General features: G+C 42.4%; 1 protein-coding gene across 1 annotated transcript in view; it reads left to right on the top strand.

Annotated features, from left to right (window-relative positions):
* PLEKHG7 (pleckstrin homology and RhoGEF domain containing G7) overlaps nt 1-22976 on the top strand; it is a 67549-nt gene that overhangs the window by 13793 nt on the left and 30780 nt on the right. The window contains 5 exon segments of the mRNA XM_053895319.1: nt 8702-8767; nt 8769-8835; nt 12168-12214; nt 17184-17274; nt 19433-19570. Of these exon segments, the coding sequence (XP_053751294.1) occupies nt 8702-8767; nt 8769-8835; nt 12168-12214; nt 17184-17274; nt 19433-19570 (409 nt within the window).

The raw sequence follows: 22976 nt of genomic DNA, 5'->3' as shown, positions 1-22976 counted from the left end.
AAGTTACGGACCTATTCTTTCTAAGATATTCTGATCTCAGAGTAAAATGGTCTATCACCCGAAGTTCATCTGAGGTGTCTGAACATTAAATTCAATACAATGTTATATCCTCCACAGACTTTTATTTAAAACCTGACATACACGTAGCACTGTCTCTAAAGCTTGGGTGGCACCAGAGAGGGAGAACACCCTGTCCTGGCTCTTGCAGAGCCTACAAGCTTGTTAGAAATGTATTAACTAGAGACTAATAGATTGTATATTGATTGTTGGGTTGTTTGGGTTTGTTTTTGTTTTTGTTTTTTTTTTTAGCTTTTTTGAAAGATTTCACACTCCACAGCATCATATTTTACTGGATTGCACTTTCTTTTTTTCTCTCAATGTTATTGAGATATAATTGACATACAACATCGCATAAGTTTAAGGTGTATATTACAACGATTTGATATATGTATATATTGCAAAATGATCACCACCATAAGTTTAGTTAACATCCATCACCTCATATAGTTGCAACTTTTTTGCCCTTTGTGGTAAGATAGACAGCATGTTGTTAATTAGTCAGAAGAGGAGACTGGGGTCTCAGGGAGACTGAGCTGGGTGTGGCTGGAGGGCAAGGCTGCCGGCCAGCTTCCTTTCACAGCAGGAACTTTGTGTTATTCTTCCACTGGCATCGGCTCCTCTAGAATGGACGCTCCATGTACGCAGGGATCATGTCTGTTTTGTTCATTCCTATATCCTTAGTGCCTAGAACACAGCCTGGCGCATTTATTTAAGAAAAAAGGAAGTTAGTCGGTGAGTTAGTTAAGTTAGGACAAGCCTGGCAGGGGAAATTGTATTATCCCTTTTGTGTTTTGTATATTTTCTCCTCCGGATAATTTTCTCCCTCCAGCATCTTGTAACCTTCCCCATCTTCCCAGTCTGAATTGTGTTTCTCTCTTAAGTGTACCTGGAGTTGCTGGGCATTTGCACAAGTATTGCTTCTTCCCCCTGGGCTGTATTGCAACTTCCATTCCACAAGGACAGTAGCCTGAAAAGCTGGTGAGAGCTGGCAGCTACCAGTACCAGCAGCTGCCCTGGGGGTGGCCCACACATGTGTTTGGTAACTACTGCGGGGTGAGCCCTGGAGGTCACAGCTTTGGGAGTTCTCCACACTGATGAGACTCCACAGGCTGGCTCTGTTCTGTGTTGAAACTGGCTTGTCAGGGATGAGTCTTCTGTATGTTCACTCCACATTCATGAAGGGGCCACTATGTAGCAGGCCCTGGACAAGAGCCACAGGCTCCCTGTCCTTTCTGAAGTCTCAGTTGGATTCTAGAAAATGGAATCTTTTGGTAGAAAGTTGAGCTGGAAATTATAGTCAAACAGGAAAAGGAACGTTCCCAATATCTTCTGAGACTCGTAATGGAAAAATGTATCCCAGATTTCACCGACTGGCAATCTATTTGTCATTTCTCTGTTGATTATTTTAAAAGGGGATATTTGGGGCGCCTGGGTGGCTCAGTCAGTTGAGAGTCCAACTCTTGGTTTTGTCTCAAGTCATGATCCCAGGGTCGTGGGATCAAGCCCATGTGAGGCTCCGTGCTGAGTGTGGCACTTGTTTAAGATTCTCTCTCTCCCTCTGCCCCTCTCCACAGCTCATGTGCTCGCTCTCTCTCTCTCTCTCTCTCCTTTTGGCCCTCTCTCCCCTGCCTATTCTCTCTCTTTAAAAATAAAATTAGGGGCACCTGGGTGGCTCAGTCCATTAAGTCCATTAATCCACGGCTTGTGGATTCAAGCCCCGCATCAGGCTTTGTGTTGACAGCTCAGAGCTTGGAGCCTCCTTCGGATTCTGTGTCTCTCTTTCACTCTGCCCCTCCCCCGCTCATTCTCTCTCTCTCTCTCTCTCTCTCTCTCTCTCTCTCTCTCTCAAGAATAAACTTTAAAAATAATAATAAAAAATTAAAATTAAATTAAAATTAAAAATAAGAAAAAATAAAAGGAGATAGATATTTTTTAAGATTGTTTCTGATTCTTTTTTTTTAACTTTTTTTTTTTGAGACAGAGAGAGACAGAGCATGAATGGGGGAGGGGCAGAGAGAGAGGGAGACACAGAATCTGAAGCAGGCTCCAGGCTCCAAGCCATCAGCCCAGAGCCTGACGCGGGGCTCGAACTCACAGACTGTGAGATCGTGACCTGAGCTGAAGTCGGACGCTCAACCGACTGAGCCACCCAGGCGCCCCAAGATTGTTTCTGATTCTTAATTTGCTCCTCTTGTATAATCAACCCATAGTTCTAAGCAAGCATTCCAAATTGCACTGTCTCTCTTGCATAGAGTAAAACACCATGGTTCTTAAAATAGAATACCTACCTTGTCTAGTCACACAATTACTGGAAAACCACCTGCTGGAAAAGGTATATTTACCATGAATTTTACTATCAGGCAAGGATATCACATCCGAGGAATGCAGCCTGATGAGCTTGCCTGGTAAGAAAGAAACCACTGGGCAACATTCATAGCAGGAGGAAGAGTCAGATTATGCCTTATCCAAAATATAGTACCTTCAATAAGATTTTTACGCCATTAAGACACACATATCACCATAGGGCAGCAGCTAACCCCCATAATCTCTAGTATTTTTCATTATTTTCCTTTAAAATTTGCACCCAGGAATTAGAAGCCAACAGTTCTTGGTTTAAGCCCATTGCAAAAAAAATGCAAATGATGCACTAGTCATATTTCTAAAGGAGGAGCTTTAATTATTCATCTTCAAATATTTCTGCCAAGATAAAGGTCACCATATAATTACTGCTCCCACCCACTGGCCACTGGCATGGAAACTGAGAGCAGTGATCCTAAATCCTTGATTCACCAGAGACAGAAAGGGTCTCACTACAGGTGTTTTCCACATAACCAAGCTGAGGCCCAGGAAGACCCCATGCCAAGGTCAAACGTAATGAAGGTCAGAGTTGGGAATCAAGTTGGCCAGTGCCCTTGCCACTCACTTGCACTACCCCCTTTATTAGTCTTCTGTGGCCTCTATAATAAATTACCACTAACCAGGAGACTTAAACAAAGAGAAATTTACGCTTTCACAGTTCTGTAAGCCAGAAATCCAAAATCAAGGAACTGGCAGAGCTGGGCTCCTTCCGAAGGTTCTAGGGAAAGACCTTTCCTTGCTTCTTCATCCGGGTGTTCCTTGGCTGGGGCTGCAACCACTTTAATCTCTGCCTCTATCTTCAGATAACCTTCCTTCCTCTCTATGTCTATTCTCACCCTGTCTCTTATTAGTACACGGTGTAGATGGATTTAAGGCCCACCCAGATAATCCAGAACAATCTCATCTCGAGTTCTTTCATTTAACTACACCTGCAAAGACTTTAGCCAAATAAGATCCCAGGTACGTGTTCCAGAGTTTAAGACATGGACCTATCTTTCCAGGAGCTTCCATTCAACCCACTCCGTTTCTTCTTCTACCCGATGTAACCATCATTATATCAATTAAAAAATAAATAAATAAATGTAGTGCTCTAACGTGGTTTGTAGTATCTTTCTCTTCCCCCTATTTACAAGTCCAACTTGCATATTTAAACTTTGAATTCTGGCTCTGTGTTCACTAGCAAGGCAACCTTAAGTAAGTTGTTTATCTTTCCCTATAAGCTTCAGCTTTCTTGGCTCTAGAATGAGAACAGTAAATTCTACTTTGCAGGGTGCTTGGGAAAATCTACATGATAATGATGTTAAAATACTTAAGTGGCCAATAAGTGCCAGCTGATTTTAAATTAGAATAAAATATTTACCAAGACCAATCTGTTCTTTACCATGTGTATGCATTCAAGGTCCATGGTATGGGGGTTGGGGACACATCTCCACCAGCCAGAAACTCTTCTGGCACTAATGTGTAAGAGTAGGCTCATTGTTGACTGTTGATGCATGGGTGTGTGGCCTGCTCAGCAGTGGGAGGAGAATTCTCTGGATTCTCTAAATTGTTGCTCTCCCAGCCCACACCACGGACCTTTGAATCTTCAGTGGAAGATAGAATAAGGAGCCGTTCTGGTACCAGAAAGGAGACAAGATTATTCCAGCAACTATGGGACTAGTCTCTTGGGATATGACTCCCCTGGGGCAACACAACTCAGGATTAGAGTGGTTGTGTTTGGGTTTCTGGATGCTGTGTGGGGTGGAGAGGGAGGGGAGGGGGGATAGGCTGACCAGCCCAAGAGGGCTGCAAAGTCTGGGTCAGGTACCTGGTTACACAACCTCCTGGGTCCAGAATTTCATCCTGAAGCAAATAACCAGAATAGCCAAGCATCGAACGAGCAAACAAAAAAGAAAAATGTGTTTCTCAAGGATGTTTGTTTAGTTGTACGCTTCCAAACAAATAAAGGCAGGATAAGTTATACTGTATTTACACAGAGACAGCAAACTGCCAGCCCCACCCCAAACCCCAAACATGTTTGTATTTATTGTTAGTCCATCTCCTAGTCTGACCTCTCTGTGAGGAAATTAGGTTTCAAAACCTTCCTTCCACCCCCTTCCACACAGTATGCCACTACCCTATGCACACACCATTTTGTTTGGGGGAGGGAAATAAAAAATTCTGAATTTGTTCCAGTAATTGTTTCTAGTGAATAATCAGTCCAGAACTAGACACAAGGATCCTGCACGCATGCTATTTTTCCATAGAAAGCAATTCTATTTGTAACAAAACGAAGATAACCAGTTTGGAATCACCAACACCCCTCTTACCATGAGACCTAAATTCAAAGTCATTCTGAATTCTCTGCAACCATTTGCATTAACGTCATTAATCCAATGATCCTAACAGGCCTGGCTGCCACAGACATGGGGTTCTTGAGAGAGTACCCAGAAATCTAATCCACTGCCAGGCATGGGTGATGCAGGGGCAGGTTTTCTATACCAATTCATGTCTCTTCATGTTACTATATGCAGATGTTCTTTCTTATTGTTTTCCTAGGTCTTCATATAATTACCCTGTGGTTCTTGATATTTTTATCAACCCATGGCTGCTTCTTATGAACATAAAAGGGCCATGTCCACACAGATTCTGTTTTCCCCTTCCAGGGCATGCCCACCTTTCCAGAATGAGCATCATTGGGTTTTGAACACCAAGGCAACAAAGCCGAGGTCAGGGCTCAAGGGCTGTGCCAGCCAGTTGTCTTCCCTCTGCTCCATATGTGCAAACTGAACTCCCAAACCTGGCCTGTGTGCTCCCAAATGGATGCTTTATGTCAGAAGGTATCCTGGATAAGGTAGAAATGGACAGAGTAATTTAACTACCTCTAATGAGAGCGGGGGAGGGGGGAGGAGGATTCATACTGAACTTTGCTGTTGTGAATGCATATGATTACTTATTTATGACTTAGAATGGAAAAGCACATTCATTAGAGGACTGTCTGTGTATCTTTCTATAGATCAACGTGTCTATTCCTTTAAGAAGCTTATTTGAATACCTGCTCTATGTCAAGTGCTATGTGAGGTACTTAGGTTCTGTAATATATAAGACACAGCATGAGCCTTCAATGAAATCATTATAGAGTAAAAAGACAAGGTGAGGGTAGAAGAGGGAAGGAGAGAGAGGGATGGCTCTTCCTGAGAGGATCAGAACAGACTTTTGGAGGAAGAGAGTCAAAGCTGGAATTTAGACATGTATGTGGGTTTGTTTACCAGGCAAAATGGAGATCAGAAGGCAGATGGGAGCTACCTGAGCCAAGGTGTGGAGACGTGAAGGGCAGGGTACATTTAAAGAACAGCAAGCAGCTTGCTATCACTGGATTACACATTCTGCAAGAGTTCATATCAGGAGACGACAAATGACGATTCTGGGCGTGTGAGAACCCTCACATGAAATGTTTACGTTTCATTTATTCAAGAAATGTTTGTTGAGCTCATACTAAACAGAAGGATTTAGAACAGGAGCTAGGAGCTTAGGGTAAGGGAGGAGATAAGACATAAATCTGCAAACCACCTTATAAAGTAAGACACTTTCCATGAGGGAGGCAACATCAGAGAGGTATTTCATTCGTGTGCCTCAATAACGATGGATTGAATACTAAATGAATACTCACTACATTAAGAAGTAAGACATGTTTGGCAAGGAGCTGGCAATCTAGTAGAATAAATAGAACATCATATCACAGTTTATTCAATAAGCAATGCAATAGCATTTATTGACAGCTTACTAAGTAAGTTCCAGACACCGATCTAAGTGCTTTATGTTGATTAACTTCAATCGTCCTCACCCAATAGGTAAATATCATTATTGTCTACATTTCACAAATGGCAACATCAGGCCCAGAGAGGTTATTAACTCCCTCAATCACAGCTAAGATTAAAATCCAGACAATTTGTCTCTACATTCTTAACCATCACTCCAGAGAACTATGGAAGCAGGGGAGAGAAACACAAGCCAGCCTAGACATGGCTGGGGAAGACTCGTCCTTTTATTCCACGAGTAGTTATAGGATTATAGTTATAGCTTATAGAATCTTAGGAAACTACCAAACTTCTGATACTCACCAAATTATGAAACATCTAGAGTTCAAGTTCAAGGGTAAACCTTTTCCCCAAAATCCAACTAGGTTACATTTCTCACTCACATGATTAAAATTTTTCCATGCCCCATCCAATCCAGGTTCATCTATCCCCTCACACACCAACTCTAATCATATGCTTCTAGGATCTTTATCAAGAGAAGTATAAATTTAATGGGGAAACTGCTAATATTTCTTTTCAGGGATCCCCTTACAGGCTCCCAGCATTTTATGTTATCTAATGGCTTTGGAATGGCACTGTGAAAATTCCTGGCTGGATGTGCAAACTGTTCATTTATTATGTATCTGTCTAATTATCTTACATCCAATGAAATTAGAATATATTTCTCATTCAAATCACTGTAACTTTTCCATCTCCTAATTCAGCCCCCTCTATCCTCATAACCACTATAGGCATTGGGTTGGCAAATAGCAAGAAGGGGAGAATTGTAAGAAGTTAATGATTTTCTAATCATCTCTAATGATCTTATTATGAAACCTCATCATATATAGATGGTAAAAGAGTCACAAGAGGTCCAAATGCCAAAAGATGACCTTGTTCTTAGAGAAAGAAGTCCAGGATGGAGAGATCTGTGTAAGTTAGGATAGCATTTGCCTCCAGGTAACAGAATCCAACTAGAATGACCTAGACAAATAAAGAGTGTTTCTCCTGTAATATGACCAGAGCCCAGGCCAGGTGTCAGCAACCTGCCAGGCTCCTTCTGTTTTTCTGTTCTGCTGTTATCTTTGCAAGACCACTGGTATGCTTTCAGATATCAAGCCATATTCCAGACCACAAGAAGAGCAAAGATCAGGGATGCCTGGGTGGCTTCGTTGGTTGCGCGTCTGACTTTGACTTGGGTCATGATCTCACAGTTCATGAGTTCAAGCCTCACCTCAAGCCCCATGTCAGGCTCTGTGCTGATAGCTCAGATTCTGTGTCTCCCTCTCTCTGTACCTCCCCTGTTTGCTCTCTGATTCTCTCTTTCAAAAATAAATAAACATACCATATATATAAATATTATATATATATATATATATATATATATATATATATATATAAAAGACAGAAGCTATCAACTCTGTCCCCTTTGAGAAAGTTTTTCCAGAAGCCACATCCTGCAACTCCTGCTTAAACCTCATTGCCATATTTGAGTCACATGGCCTCAGAGCAAGTCAGCATGTTAATTCTGCACCTGCTGCCAAGCAAAGCAGGGTTTTGGTAGCAAGAAAAATGGAGAGCACACACATTGGGTTAGCGCCTAGCAGTACCTGCACCATTATCTTAAAATTTTCCAATGAAGATAATAGAGAGGGAGAAGACCAGAGAAAGATCAAGTCAAAACAGATTTTAAAACTCAACGGCACACAGCTAATTAAACACCAGCCTAATGTGAAGTATTTTCCCTTTTAAGTTACTTAACAGATAATCCCTGGCCCTAAATCTCACAAGATGACTAGGAGTCGGGCTTGGGGAGGGCAGGAAGAGGGCAAACACCGCCAGTGTGGGCCGCTCTGTGTGGAAATTACAATCCATTCCCTGTTTCCAGAAAACAAATTGCAGAGTAAGGAATATCAAGAAGGTAAACGGGCCAGGTCATGAGAGGCTCATGTGTGTGCTTAAAAACATGACTTTCTGGTACAAGACAAAGAGCCGCTGAAGTGTCTGAAGCCAAGAAGGACTCGGTCATGCATACATTTTAGATAACTTGGATTCCAAGGGGGTGCTGGTGGCCACATCCATGGATCCTACTCACCTGGGAGGCAGTGTGCATCTTTTGCACATGATTTACACTTCTGCCTTTGAGGGCTTTCTCCTGGTATCCTTCTGAGTCAGAACATTTCAGTCAGGTATGTTTGCATTGACATTTCCAGGTGAGCTCTCCCGTTTGCGGGTCAATCAAAATCGTGAATGGTCAATAAGCCTCCCAAAGGTGTTGAGTACATGCGAGTGAGTGAGTGAGTGAGTGAGTGAGTGAGTGTGTGTGTGTGAGAGAGAGAGAGAGAGATCACAGCCCTCCTGTGCTTGGAACGTGCAGTGGCCTCCAAGTCCTTCCGAGAAAGCGGCCATTAACCTGGCAGCTAGCAGTCACTTCCAGATGCCCAAAGGAGGCCCAAGGGAGGACCCTCTCTGTGTGCCAGCTCTAAACTCTCCTTTCATCTCTCAAGCACAGGTTCTATGAGCCCAAGCAGAGTTTTGCGGTGCTCAACTTCCCTGGACTTGATGTGTTCCCATGGGAACATTCTGGTGTCAGATGTAGCTGCAGATTACCTGTTCCATCCCCTTCTGCTACCGAACTCAGGTCCCATTTGCTCCTTCTCCTTTCACTGCAGACATGTCATGGGGACAGCTATTGTGACGAGTAGGAAAGGGGGTCTTCAAAATATTTCATAACTAATAGAACGTGTGCAGTAACCAGTCAGAATGCATGTGTCACCAATCAGGACAGGTATCGGCCATGAATTACTGGAACCAGCTGAATACCAGTCTTGGTATTAGGCGTTAACTTACAGAGATGTATAAGGTATGGGTCTTCTCGCAAAATCTCCTCTTGTCAAATAATTTACCCCAGGTCTAGGACCTAGAATAGGTTCACCAGTGACAGTCACCATCGGGGAGCAGAATGCTCTCTCTGTGCTGGGGGGCACCTTCCCATCATTGTTGTATTGGTGACCCCACCTCCCTCCTGGCCTTCAGACTGGCACTGATTTTCCATCCAGGGTGGTGGCATGTGGAGGCAGAGGTCTTGGTGACAACAGATTACTGTTAGAGCAGATTAGAGAGGGGCAGGTTTAGGGCTAAATTGTCTGCATCTTCAACTTGGTTGTGAAAGAAAAGAACAATCGTGCTGTTCTGGGGACATCCTCCATGAGTCTGAAGGTGAACTTTGAAAGCTGAAGGTTATCCTCCCTGGTAGTCTTTAAATGGGTTTTGTTTTTAGTGGCGCCCTCTTTACAAAAGCATTCTTATTTGGAAATCCAATCCAGGTGGAATTGCAATGCTGAAAGCTGGGGAAAGTCCCACAGGCTCACCTTCAAGGCATCCCCAGAAGCCCTGGACCCCTGACAACATCAGGCTCATTCCTCATTCACAAAAGGGGGAAAGCGAGACTCGGAAGTGATCTAGGCCTGGTGTCAGACGGCTTGAGTCAGACAAATGGCACCTAGGCTTTTAACTGCTAACCATACCCTTCCTCCCCCTCCGTCCCCTTTCCCCTCTTCCCCCTCCAGCCAGCTTGCTTCAGCCACTCAGCATGGGCAGCGGCAGGTTCTGTGTATGGAACCAGGAAGCCACTAGTGAATAAATCATAGCTAACATTTCTTTGCTCCTCACTCTTTAGGGACCCCTTTCACCTCTTCTGTCTTATATGACACAACAATCTGAAGGGGCGGACCTATGCCGGCCAACCATGCCTCTTCCCCTTGAGTAACCTCCCACTCACCCGTTCAAACTTCCCAATCAAAACACGCCTGGCGACCTGCATAACAGGACTCCAACCCTTCCCCAGCCAATTGGCTGAGCCCACAGCCATTACCTCACCAACTGCCCCTATACCCCAATAAAACCTTTGTGCTTTTGAAACTCACTCTCTCTCCCCGGTATCTCACCGCTGCGTCGGTGCAGGTAGGGGATTGAGCTCGAGCTAGCTCGAATAAAGGCTCTTTTGCTTTTGCATCAGACTCGGCTCCCTGGTGGTCTTTGGGGATCATGAATTCTGGGCATAACAAATCCACATGAACATGTACTGTCTCGTAGGACATAATAACCCAAATGAAACAATCAAGTGGGGTTAAGCAATCTACTCAAGGACAGATCCCTAGAAATTAGAACTCGTTCTAAACACAGCAGACACTTAGCACAAGTTAGTACACTTTGAGAGCAAATGATCTGCATGGATTAACACCTAGAACGGTGTTTCCCAAAGGCTGGTGGCCCCAGAGCAGAGCTTCCATATTAACCTGAGAAACTGTCAGAAATGCAGATTCCAGAGCCCATGCCAGACCTTTTAAATTAGAAACTTCAGGGTAGAGCCCCAAACACAGCAACCTATTTTTTTTAACAAGACCTCCAGTTGATTCTGATGCCAGCTAAAAAGTTTGGGAACCTCCACACTAAGGAACACAGTCATATTTCGATCTCCCACGCAGCCCTTACTGGGGGGCCCTCTGAAGAGCAAGTGGGAGATGTCCCTTCCCCTGGGACCTCAGACCTCAGCGGTAACTGGCCCTGCCTGCATTTATGTCAGGACGGAGCCCAGGAAAGTGCACCGCTCATGGTGCTTCTAAATCATACTAATTGTTCTCTCTTGTGTGCCTACCATCACGGGAAATACCACATAGTATAAGATATGCAACATCTTCCACGGTACCCCACCGCATCTCCTTTTCAAGGAGTTTCGAACAGAGTCTCCAAGTCCCAAAATCATGGTACATGCACTGCTTCTCAAGCTTTGATGTGCAAATGTGTCATTTAAAGATATTGTTGAAATAGAGATTCTGTTTCAGCAAAACTTAGTATTTGATACAGATAATAAGATTGTGGATTCAATAAAGACTTTCAAGCTTCTCCTGAACACTTGTGTCTCTTCCCCAAGGCCCTAAAATTATCCCCGAAGTTAGAAAAGCAGACAGAAATTTGCTAAGACCAGAGACCCCAATTATTGCCGTTCAAATTGGACATAATAATTTACCACTGGGCATTTGAGGGCTAAGAGTTACGAAGCTGATTCGTCCCTACCAAGATTCCACCATCTCCCCTTTAAAAAGATCAATAAGGTGGTCAGAATGAGCGAGATAATCAGCTAGACAGTTGCCTTTCAGGGTTCCAGTAGGAAAAGTCCCTCAAGCGCATCCTTTGTAGTAAATGCTGCTTGGGTAATTGCTTCTATTTGATTGAAGTATTCTGCAGAGTCTCCTGATGAATTTAATAGAAAGGAGACAGACCCACAAGACATTCATTTTGTAGACTGAGTCATCAGAGCATTTCGTCTAAACCTAAGAGACAGTTCCCGGCTTTTTCTGAGTAGCATTGCAAGTTGATGCAAATGACATAAAAATCGAGAGGCCAGAATCTAATCCCCACTTCCTGATAATCCCCAAAATGACTTTTTTCTCAATTAAAAGAAACTCCCAAGGATTATTTGGATGGTGGTCAAGGACAATAGGGCTCCTATTTCAGGAGTCCTCCTAACCATACATGGGGATTATCAGGTCCATGCAATCTCCATGTATCAAGTCTGGCCAGGCTACTGAAGTTGCAGGTGCTGGCCTGGTGTATGGTAGAACGGTATAAACAGGACTTTCTGACTTTAAGAAATTACTGGACATCCTTAACGCAGTTCATAAGTTTCTCCTCAAGTGATGGGGGAAGAAAGCTAAACAATACTACAAGAGTAAAGAAGCAGGGCAATGTCACCTTAAGGTAGCCAGAGGACACCGACCTTTAAGTTGTGACATTGCTTTATTTGCTCATCTGCATAAATATAAATATTCATTATGTGATTCTCAAGAGGAGAATCAAAGCAGGATAAATTCTGTTGAGCTCATTTGAAAGGGCAGGTTTAGTAAACCGCTGTACTGATCTGTCACCAGTTATTTGAATTACTAATATATGTTCTTTAATTTCACCCGGCAGAATCCAAAAAGCCAAGATGGTGTTTCTCCCAGAGAGGCACGGAGAGTGTTGCACATAGTCATTTTTGTTTCCATTAAGCCTCTGGTAGCTAAGAAAGTAAGAGATGGCCAAAGAGCCCCCTCATCCCACTTTATCTTTGTGTGATAGCAGATGGCACGTGGAGTTTAACTGATATCATCGCATCCGTGACAGTGGCCGCCGAAGGTGCCAAATGATGTCATTTTGTGCAGCGAAACATGCTAATTGCCAGTGGCTAATGAGCTCTGCAAAAACAAACAAACAAACAAGGAATCCTAATATTGTGATGCTTTACAACCCCAGATTTACAACTTGATACAGCTTAGGAAACAGCCCGCTCGTTGAAGTAAACTTGCACAAGCGTATGCCCCAGCTTGCAATCAGCGCCATGCATATTGGGAACGCTGAAAAATTAATGAGCTATTACAGAAACACATTCCACACGTACACATCTACTTCTGGGAAAGCCAGCTGGATTAATCCTAATAGGTTTTTAAAATTCATTCTTGATTCCATCAATTATTGAAGAGTTATAAGTCGAGATCAATGATCCCTGGTTCTTTACTACCTCAGACAAGGACTGGCCATAATCCAGCCTTTCCTTCAGGCCTGCTTCATTGACATATCGACACGCCTACAGCCAGCAGAGCGGTAGGCCTTATGGGTAGTGGCTGTGCCTCATTCTAATAAAAAATCTACCCACGTGGCCTCCAATCAGTTTGTCATCCGTGGACACACACACACACACACACACACACACACACTGATATTTTTTTTATAAGTCCTATAGCGAAATCAAAAGCCCTCTGAGGTTCCAATCTATGCTGTTCTGACTACTGCTCTGTGACCTTGGCCAAATGAATTACCCTTTCTCAGCTTCACGTCTTTCCCTGTAAGGAAGGGATGGTAATAGTGCCTGTCTCATAAGGTGGTCATGATGAGTAAATCAGATAATGTTTGTAGGAGCTTACCACAGAGCTGGGAGTGCGGTAGACGCTCAGTCAGTACTGGCCACATTATTGGCAGTATTATTTTAATTGGAATTTGTGAAACTACTTGTTCTCCTAACTGAATATATGAATGACTTTCACATAATTTTTTCAAGCATAAGAAATCTGTATGAGTGTCTTCGTCAGCTTGGACTGCTATAACAAAATAGCACAGACTGGCTGGCCTAAACAGCAAACACTTATTTCTCACATTCTGAAGGCTAGGAAGTCCAAGATCAAGGTGCCAGCATGGTTGGGTTATGGTGAGGGCTCTCTTCCTGGCTTGTAGGTGGCCACCTTCTCCCTGCAGCCTCACATGGCTGAGAGAGAGCACACTGGTATCTCTTCCTCTTTTTATAATTGCCCAGGTCCCATCACAGGGGCCCCAACCTCATGACCTCATCTAAACCTAATTACCTCCCAAAGGCCCCGTTCTCCAAATGTACCAATGCATTTGGCAGTTAGGGCTTTGACATACAAGTTTGGGAAAGACACATTCAGTTTGTAGGGACACAGTCTAAACATCACAAGCTTCAAATCATAAACTACTGGTTCAATTCTGACACTGTTTGCACCAGGGCTGTGGCTCATCGTTCATTCTCATTTAACCCTTCTTTAGGGACATGATTGGGCTGTTTTCCTGGCAGATCTGAGACTGCCTGCAGTGCAGCCTTTCCTGGGCTCCTTCATCATAAAAATGGAGGCAGGGCCCATTACTAGTCGGGCGTGAGGTGCCAGGAGAAGGGGAATCTCCCACCAGCTCTCCTCCAGAGCAAGGAAGTTCTAAGACCTGCCAGGGAGATAGAACGTGCTATCAGATGAGAGAGACTTACTTATGGAAGGGATGCTCCTACAAGTCTACTCCTAGAAGATGTCCAATCTATTTTTAAATCTCACAGGTCTAGTTTTTCCCCCTAAAGGAGCAACATGTTCCACATGTGCTGGGTGACTGTATGTGCCAAGCACTGGGCTAGATATCTAAGACACCAAGATGCCCTCTCCTAACTCACAATTGAGAAGGTTGGACTGACATGAAAATGAGAAAAAAAAGAACGTGCTAAATGGCTTGCACAATGTTGGAGGTGAGTAGGCAGTGATGGAGATCCACAAAGAGAATAATTAGGGGAATGACAAAACGTTCAGCAAATGTTCTCAGTAGTGAAGGGAAATTCATTTCTTGAAGCCTCATTTTCAAAAGGATACAATATTTTCTCCTCTTCAAATTGACTTGTCTACTCGCTCCTTCATCTTTGGAGCCTTATTTATCAAGTAATTCATATCTCCATAAATGATAATCCACAAGAATATAACAAACGCACTGCTATGTTATAACGGATTCCCCCAATCTATTACAGATTTTTCCTTTCTTGCCATCCTTCCTTCTCTCCTTCATTTCTTCCCAACGATCAACAGCAATATTAGTGGGGTGCTTGGGTGGCTCAGTCGGTTAAGCATCTGACTCTTGGTTTCAGCTCAAGTCATGATCTCATAGTTTGTGAGACCCAGCCCCTCATTGGGCTCCACGGTGACGGCAAAGAGCCTTCTTGGGATTCTTTCTCTGCCCCTTCTCTCTCCCTCTCTCTCTCTCTCTGTCTCTCTCTCTCTCAAAAATAAATATATAAACTTCAAAAAAACAATATTAGCAATAAAAGCAAACACATATATGTTTCCAGCTACCAGGCACTGATTCTGTTATACGTGTTCCTGTCTATGTATGTCACAGTTTACACATGTTGATTCATTAATTCTCACAACAATCCAACAAGGTAGGTCACATGACTATCCCCTTTTGCAAATGGGTAAGTCAAGGTTTGGAGAGGCTGAATAGCTTGCTTAAGGTCACACCGCTCTTAAATGGTAGGGTGGGGTCTTGCCCCCTCCCCAGCAGTCCCAGACAATCTGGCTCTGAGTCTGTTTTGGTCCTGACATTGCCCTGCTTCTCCAAACGTGGGGCTTCACGACCAGACCTGAACAGTCTTCATTCGTTTCTCTTATCAGAGCTCTCAAAAATCTTGCCTGTTCCTACCGATTCAATGTCATTTTTGTCAACCACTCCAAAATGTATATATCCACATATGTCCATTTTACTCTAGCTCCAAGATACCAGTGGCTACTGCAAACTTCCATTCCATCCACCTTTTAATTATTAAGTTTGAGACCCCAAAATTAACCTTGGCTTATTCCTTCTCTTTGCTCTCTATATCCTTTCAAATATGCTTCAAATGCTTCTCATTGCCTCTCCTAGCCAATACCACCAAAGCAGAAGCACCAAGGTTTCCAACAAGGGGTCTGTTACCCTAAAGAGCTAATATGACCTCTCAAATGACTGTCCCCTCCCTCCTCACTGGTATGTCCACCAAGCATTTTGGTCAAGAGGTTGGTCAGACCCATGGAAAGTAACAGTGAGTGCCCCTGAAGATAGAGGGCTGGTGCCCACTTTCCCACAGCTCCAACACTGCTTCCATTGTCTCAGTTTCTTTATTTTCCCACTGCCTGCTGATTTTTTAATTTCCACAACATGCAGTCACTATGGTTTCAGACAGCAACAAAAGGCATATGTCCTAAATCCTGTAGGAGGTCTCCAGCTGGCTGCAAGATTCCTTTGCTACTGTGGAAGCTAATGAGCCTCTAATAGATTTCTTTCTCCGGTGCCATAACCCTACCAGAAAAACCAGCCACAGCCCATGAGCACATTCTAGAACTATTACAGTTCTCCTTTCACATATATACAGGGAGCCGTCTGCCCACAACAGCAGATAACTCATGCCTTCTCTCGCTCCTTAAAGTAAAGTTGAGTAACTTCACCAAACTGCTTAGATCCACCATTATGCACCATACATCATGCACCCTGAGGCAACAGAACAAGTTAAAAAATTATCTGTGATAAACATTCATTTGAAATGCAGCCAAGTAGACTTCAGAAAGCCCTCCACATTGTTATGAGCGTTTCTTCCCGGTTTCGTTGGTAAAATGAACTCTTTAAGTGGATAATTCATGATGTTGCAACAGACTACTGAATGAGTCAAATAAAAATATAAAAAGATCGCAACATATTAAGTTTAAAAACCAAGTTGCAAAAGGATGGGTAAACATGACACCATTAAATATGAATCATAAATACCATCAGAAAAAGGTTTTCAGGAGTTATCTAGACATAAGGATTATGGGTTATTTTGATTTTGTGTGTCTCTCAAATTTTCTGTCATAACCATGATTATCTTTGTAATCAGATTTTTTAAACTAATATTATTTTTAAAAAATTGTAACAATAGCAACAATGACAACAAAAAATGTGGGTGGTTCCATTCTAAGGAAACTAGAGTTTCTAGAATATTCTGATATTCTTTAGCACAGAATTATCATGTTGGACAGTCCTTTAACATTGGGCTTTATTTAGTCATCTGCTAAATGATGAGTTGAAATAAGACATCAGAGGCACCTTCTGTTAAAGTTCTATGATCCAGTATTTGGAGAAGTTAGGATTGAGAAGGACATTCTATCTCCCACAAGGCAAGTGATAAACTAAAGTTTATCTGTCTGCTGAGACTGCTATATATGATTGTCCTGAGTCTTGGATTTTTTTCCTTTTTATAAGTAAAACAAGATATTTAGACTAGACATCCTCAGCGGCCAATGTCCTCTGGATCTAAAATTCTGTGGTTCTATGGGTCAGACTATGACTCAGAAATGGCTTTTTTTTTTTTTTATGTTTATTTATTTATTTTTTTTGAGAGAGAGAGAGAGAGAGAGAGAGGCAGAGAGAGAGGGAAAGAGAAATCCCAAGAAGGCTCCATGCTGTCAGCACAGAGCCTGATGCAGGGCTCAAACTCACTAACTGTGAGATCATGACCTGAGCCCCAGAAATGGCTTTTCAAGTGTTAGTGGCTTACAGACAAAATGTGCAATCTTTTCTCATGCATATTAGAGAATGGAAGATGCTGTGGCTACTAAAGTTGTGTCCTTAAAGAATTCGTGTTTGAAAATCCTACTTCTAATGTTCTTTAAGCAGGGCAAAGACAAACACAGGCACATACCTGACCTGGAGAACTGCCTGTCCTCAGTGAAAATTACAGACTTCAGGGACTGTGAGTTCCACTGCCATAACATAACTCAACTTGTTTGCTGCAAGGCTGGGTTTTTTTTTTTCTTGTAGTCATTATTTTAAGTTGTCAGATTATTCCCTTGTTCATAATACCAGCAGAGAGCAGGAGACAAACCCGAGGCAGAGCAGAACATGGTCTGCTCTCTCTAATGCACACTGAAATATGGGAGAAGCTATTTTATCTTAACAAAGGTAATGGCTATAACGGCACTTTGTAGACCAGAAAGCCCTGTACAAATGTGGAAAGTTGTTATTATTATTCACATCTCTGGGCCTTTTTAAAAAATGTTTATTTATTTTTTGACACAGAGAGAGAGAGAGAGAGACAGAGCATGAGTGGGGGAGGGGCAGAGAGAGAGGGAGACACAGAATCTGAAACAGGCTCCAGGCTCTGACTGTCAGCACAGAGCCCAACACGGGGCTTGAACTCACGGACAGCAAGATCATGACCCGAGCCGAAGTCGGACGCTCAACTGACTGAGCCACCCAGGGGCCCCTCTAAGCCTTTTTTGATAAGATAACTTTTTTCTTAAACTCAAGTTGGCTAACATACAATGTAGTCTTGGCTTCAGGAGTAGAATCCAGTGACTCCCCTCTTATGTATGACACGCAGTGCTTATTCTGGAAAGTACCTTCCTTAATGACAGTCACCCATTTAGCTCATTCCCAACCATCCCCCTCCAGCAACCCTGTTTGTTCTCTGTATTTAAGAGTCTTTTATGGTTTGCCTTCTTCTCTGTTTTTACCTTAGTTTTCCTTCCCTTCCCCTAGTTCATCTGTTGAGTTTCTCAAATTCCACATATGAGTGAAATCATATGATATCTTTCTGTCTCTGACTGACTTATTTCATTTACCATAATACCCTCTAGTTTCATCCATGTTGTTGTAAATGGAAAGATTTCCATTTACATATAAATGGAAATCGAAATTTTACATAAATATAAAATATTCCATTTTATGTATCTCTTTATCCATTCATCAGTCAATGGACATTTGGGCTCTTTCCACCTTTTGGCTATTGTCGATAGCATTGCTGTAAACATTGGGGTGCATGTGCTCCTTCAAATCAGCATTTTTGTCTCCTTTGGATAAATACCTAGTAGTACAATTGCTGGGTCACGGGGTAGTTCATTTTTAGTTTTTTGAGGAACCTCCATACTGTTTTCCAGAGAGGCTGCACCAGTTTACATTCCCACCAACAGTGTAAGAGGGTTCCCCTTCCTCCGCATCCTTTCCAACATCTGTTGCTTCCTGAGTTGTTAATGTTAGCCATTCTGACAGGTTTAAGGTGGTGTCTCATTGTGGTTTTGATTTGTATTTCCCTGATGATGGGTGATGTTGAATGTCTTTTCATGTGTCTGTTGGCCATCTGAATGTCTTCTTTGAAGAAGTGTCTAAGGGATGCCTGGGTGGCTCAGTTGGTTGAGCATCTGACTTCGGCTCAGGTCATGATCTCACTGTCCATGAGTTCAAGCCCTGCGTCAGGCTCTGTGCAGACAGCTTGGAGACTGGAACCTGCTTCGGATTCTGTGTCTCCCTCTCTCTCTGTCCCTCCCCTGCTCATGCTCTGTCTCTCTCACTCTCAAAAATGAATAAATGTTAAAAAAAAATTTTTTTAATTAAAAAAAAAAGAAAATAAAAAGTGTCTATTCATGCCTTTTGCCCATTTCTTCACTGGACTGCTTGTTTTTTCGGTGTTGATAAGACAACTTCTCAAGGTCTCTTTAAACGTTAAAACTCTTATTTCATGATGCTTCAGTAGTTAATTTCAACAAGCATTGCCAGTGGAACCTGGATCAGACTTCCCAGTTCTGAGGTTGGGGTTCTTTGAGGGTTTGGGGCAATAAACTGGAGAGGGCTCATTAAATTCTGAAGCATAATTCAAAACAACATCAATTTAGATTTCTTCTCATTATGGATACTATGCTTCCATGCTTTGCATCAGGAGGAATTGGCACCCCAAAGTCCCTCAGAGAGAGGAAACTTCGTTCTTACTGATATGTAAGTTCTACAGTCTGAGTAGTTTGCAGAACCACTAGCAAGAGGGATGCCCGGGGCCTGCAGTGGGAAACATGGTTTTGGAAATCACCTGTTCCTGCTGCTTTGCAAGTCAACTCACCGAGGTGGAAATGTTTTGTTCTCTCTTTTCTCCCATGTCCAGGATAAAACCTGGAATGAAATCATGGAAACATATCAAAAACTTCCTACCAATTAATTAGACTTGAGAAAGCAGCAAGTGGCCAAGTTAGAAGTCTTCACAGGTGAATGCATTGATTTCTTGGACCATTTTATCAGTTCCTAAGATGGTAATGTGGCTTTCAGTTTCATAGTAGATGGAAAATATTAATTTGATTCTTTGGGGACTCATTTCTCCCTGCCATGCTAAAAAAAGGAAGTTGAGGAGAAGGTCCCTTCTTTCAGGGAATCTGAAGAAAATTGCATTTATGGTGTATTTTTGTTTATCTGCTGCTTGGTGTCTCTTTGTTCTCTTTTTTAAACATGGCCTGTTTGGTTTGTGTGAGATCTTCTGAGTAAACTAGTCCAGCTCCCCATCTGATGTCTGAATCTCTTCTGCCTTCTCACCCCATGTTCATACACTTCTAGAGTGAGGGAGCTCACTGCCATCCTCAAAGTACCTGTCCCACCTTCGGTCAGCTCCCTCTTTTGGAGCTCTTGTTCCCTCTGAACAATGCCAAGCAAATCTTCTTATCAGCCATAGGTCACAGATTTCTGGGGCAACCATTCACATGTGATGCAGTGGGGTCAGATTCCACAGTATATTTGTGGTATCTGTGGGAGAAATGGTGCCCCCGACGTTGTGTGCTGCTGCAGTCGTGATCGAGTGCAGTTATGAGCAGAGAATTCCTTGGCAAAGGATTCCTTTCCAGGGCAAATGATGGGCAGGGAGCAGCTGCCTTCCAAGATGACAGGGGAGGAAGAGCCACATTGCTGCCAAGGTTGCCTCTGCCCATAGGCTTTGGCACTCAGGCTACTCTCTTACACAGGAAAAAATGCTGTGCTTGGAGACTTGGGTTCAAGTTCTGGATCTGCCTCTGGCTTTGACCTTAAGAAAGTCTAGTCCACCATTTCCTAAATCAGGGGTTGGCAACATTTTCATAAAGGTCCAGACAGTAAATATGTTAGGCTTTGCAGGTCATGTGGTCTTTATTGCAATTACTCAACTTTTTTGTTGCAGTGCCAAAGAAGCTATAGATAATTTGTAGGAAAGAAAGAAAGAAAGAAAGAAAGAAAGAAAGAAAGAAAGAAAGAAAGAGACTGAGGGAGGAAGGAAGGAAGGAAGGAAGAAAAAAGAAAAATAATGTGCATAGCTGTATTACAATAAAACATTATTTGAGTAGCAGGCCTGGTTGATCCCACAGGCTGTCATTTACCAATCCCTGCCCTAAGATATAAAAGAGGGATGACGATACCATCTCTGGCTATCTCATAACATCTAATCATTGCCATGATCAGATTAGTTTTCTTTGACATCTATCAGGTGCTATACAAATGTCAGTTAAAATGTAAATAATATTGATTGGGTAGGTCACAATGTTATGTACTTTACCGGCAAAATTTAAACCACAAAGACACTCAGAAAATTAAGACTTAGAGATGATATCTGTTAGGGTACAGAAAACTAGCTTAAGTAATATAGGATTTTATTGGCCCATGTAGCTGTAAATGTCACAGGTGGGAGAGAGTTCAAGGTTGGTTTGATCAAGGAATTCAAAACCAAGGAAAAATTTCTTTCCATCTCTTATCCCTGCTTTCCATAGCATCAGTCTCATCTTATGACAGGCTTCTGTTATAGTCACAGATTGGCTGCTGTCCTTGAGGCCATAGAGAGAGAGAGAGGGACAGAGGAGATCTCTTCTCAGCATTCATAGCCAAAGTCTTCATTTTCATTCTGATTGGACTGGATTAAGTCACATGCCCTCTCCTGAGCCAACCCCTCTGATGAGGAAGGAAAGTGCTAATTGGCTTAAAACAATGAAGGCCCATCTCTAAGAGTAAGGTCATTGTGATACATGGCACAGCTGAGGCATAGGGACGAGTAGATCCTGAGGTGAAAACCAGAAGATGTTAGGGAAGGGGAGTTTTGGGTGGTAACCAATAGATGTTCACTATGAAGCACTAACCCCCTGAGCTATGCTACCGCCCTTGCCCTAATAAATAGCGTAAGAATTATCTAATCCCACTGTAAGCTACACAAGCTTTTCAAACTAGCATTTTCTGGGTTTTTTTTAAAGGTCAATTTGAGTTTATTTATTTTCAAATGTTCCAGTGTATTTAGAGGATACATATCTTCCTTTACACAATCAATACAAGTTTCCCAAAGTTATTTGTTGTAAGTCAAGTGGTAAAATAAATCTACCAGAGGACTCACTATTTTTTTAAGTGGCAAAATTTTGTATAAGGTTAAGAATCTTATAGCAGAAATACTATTTCTTCTAAATTTTCTCAAAGATTCTGTAGCAATGACTTCTGTCTCTTACAATTATGGTTTTTAAATACTTGGATGTTTCCAAATTTCCAGACAACAATACTCAAGGCATACCTCAGAGATATTGTGGGTTTGGTTCCTGCCCACCATGATAAAGTGAATATGGCAATAAAGCAAGTCAAAGGAATCTTTGGGTTTCCCAGTGCATACGAAAGTTATATTTACATTATATTGTAGTCTATCAAGTATGCAATAGCAGTATGTCTAAAAAACAGTGGTTTACCTTAATTTAAAAATACTTTATTGCTAAAAAATGCTAACCACCGTCTGTCTGAGCTTTCAGCATGTCATAACCCTCGTGCTGGTAGAGGGTGTCGCTTCAGTGTTGATGGCTGCCGACTGCCTAGGGTGGTGGTTGCTGATGGCTGAGGAGGCTGTGACAATTTCTCAAAGCAACAATGAAGTTTGTCACATCAATTGACTCTTCCTTTCACTTGAACACTTAGAGACCACTGTAAGACTATTAATTGCCTACTTTCAATATTGTTGTGTCTCAAGGAATAGGGAGGCCAGAGGAGAGGGAGAGAGATGGGGGAATGACTGATTGGGGCAACAGTCAGAACACACACAACATTGATTGATTTTTAACTTCACCCTTTTATATGGACATAGTTCGTGGCACCCTAAAACAATCACAATAGTAACATCAAAGATCTTGGATCACAGATCACCATACAAAATATAATAATAATGAAAAAGTTTGAAACATGAGATTTATGAAAATGTGACACAGAGATAGAAAGTGAGTAAATGCTATTGGAAAATGGCACCAATAGACTTGATCAACACAGGATTGCCACAGACCATCAATTTGTAAAGAATGATATATCTGTGAAGTGCAAGAAAATGAGGTTTGCCTGTACATGAACTTTGGGAAGCTCTAAGTCAGTGGTTCTCATAGTGGGGGTCCCTACACTGGCAACATCAGAATCACTTGGGAACTTACTAGAAATATATATTCTCAGACCCCATCAGCGACCTACCGAATCAGATACTTGGGGGGTTGACACTAATGTCTGATTTAACAAGGCCTCTAGGTGATTCTGATGCAAGTTCTAGAACCATTCACTGCATTAATTAATTTTTTTTAACATTTATTTATTTTTGAGACAGAGAGAGACAAAGCATGAATGGGGGAGGGTCAGAGAGAGAGGGAGACACAGAATCCGAAACAGGCTCCAGGCTCTGAGATG

This window comes from Panthera pardus, unplaced genomic scaffold, assembly GCF_024362965.1.
Source record: "Panthera pardus isolate Hobbes unplaced genomic scaffold, ASM2436296v1 HiC_scaffold_6, whole genome shotgun sequence".
Classification (NCBI taxonomy): domain Eukaryota; kingdom Metazoa; phylum Chordata; class Mammalia; order Carnivora; family Felidae; genus Panthera; species Panthera pardus.
The sequence above is the reverse complement of the archived record's forward strand: the minus strand, read 5'-3'. Positions and strand labels throughout refer to the sequence as shown.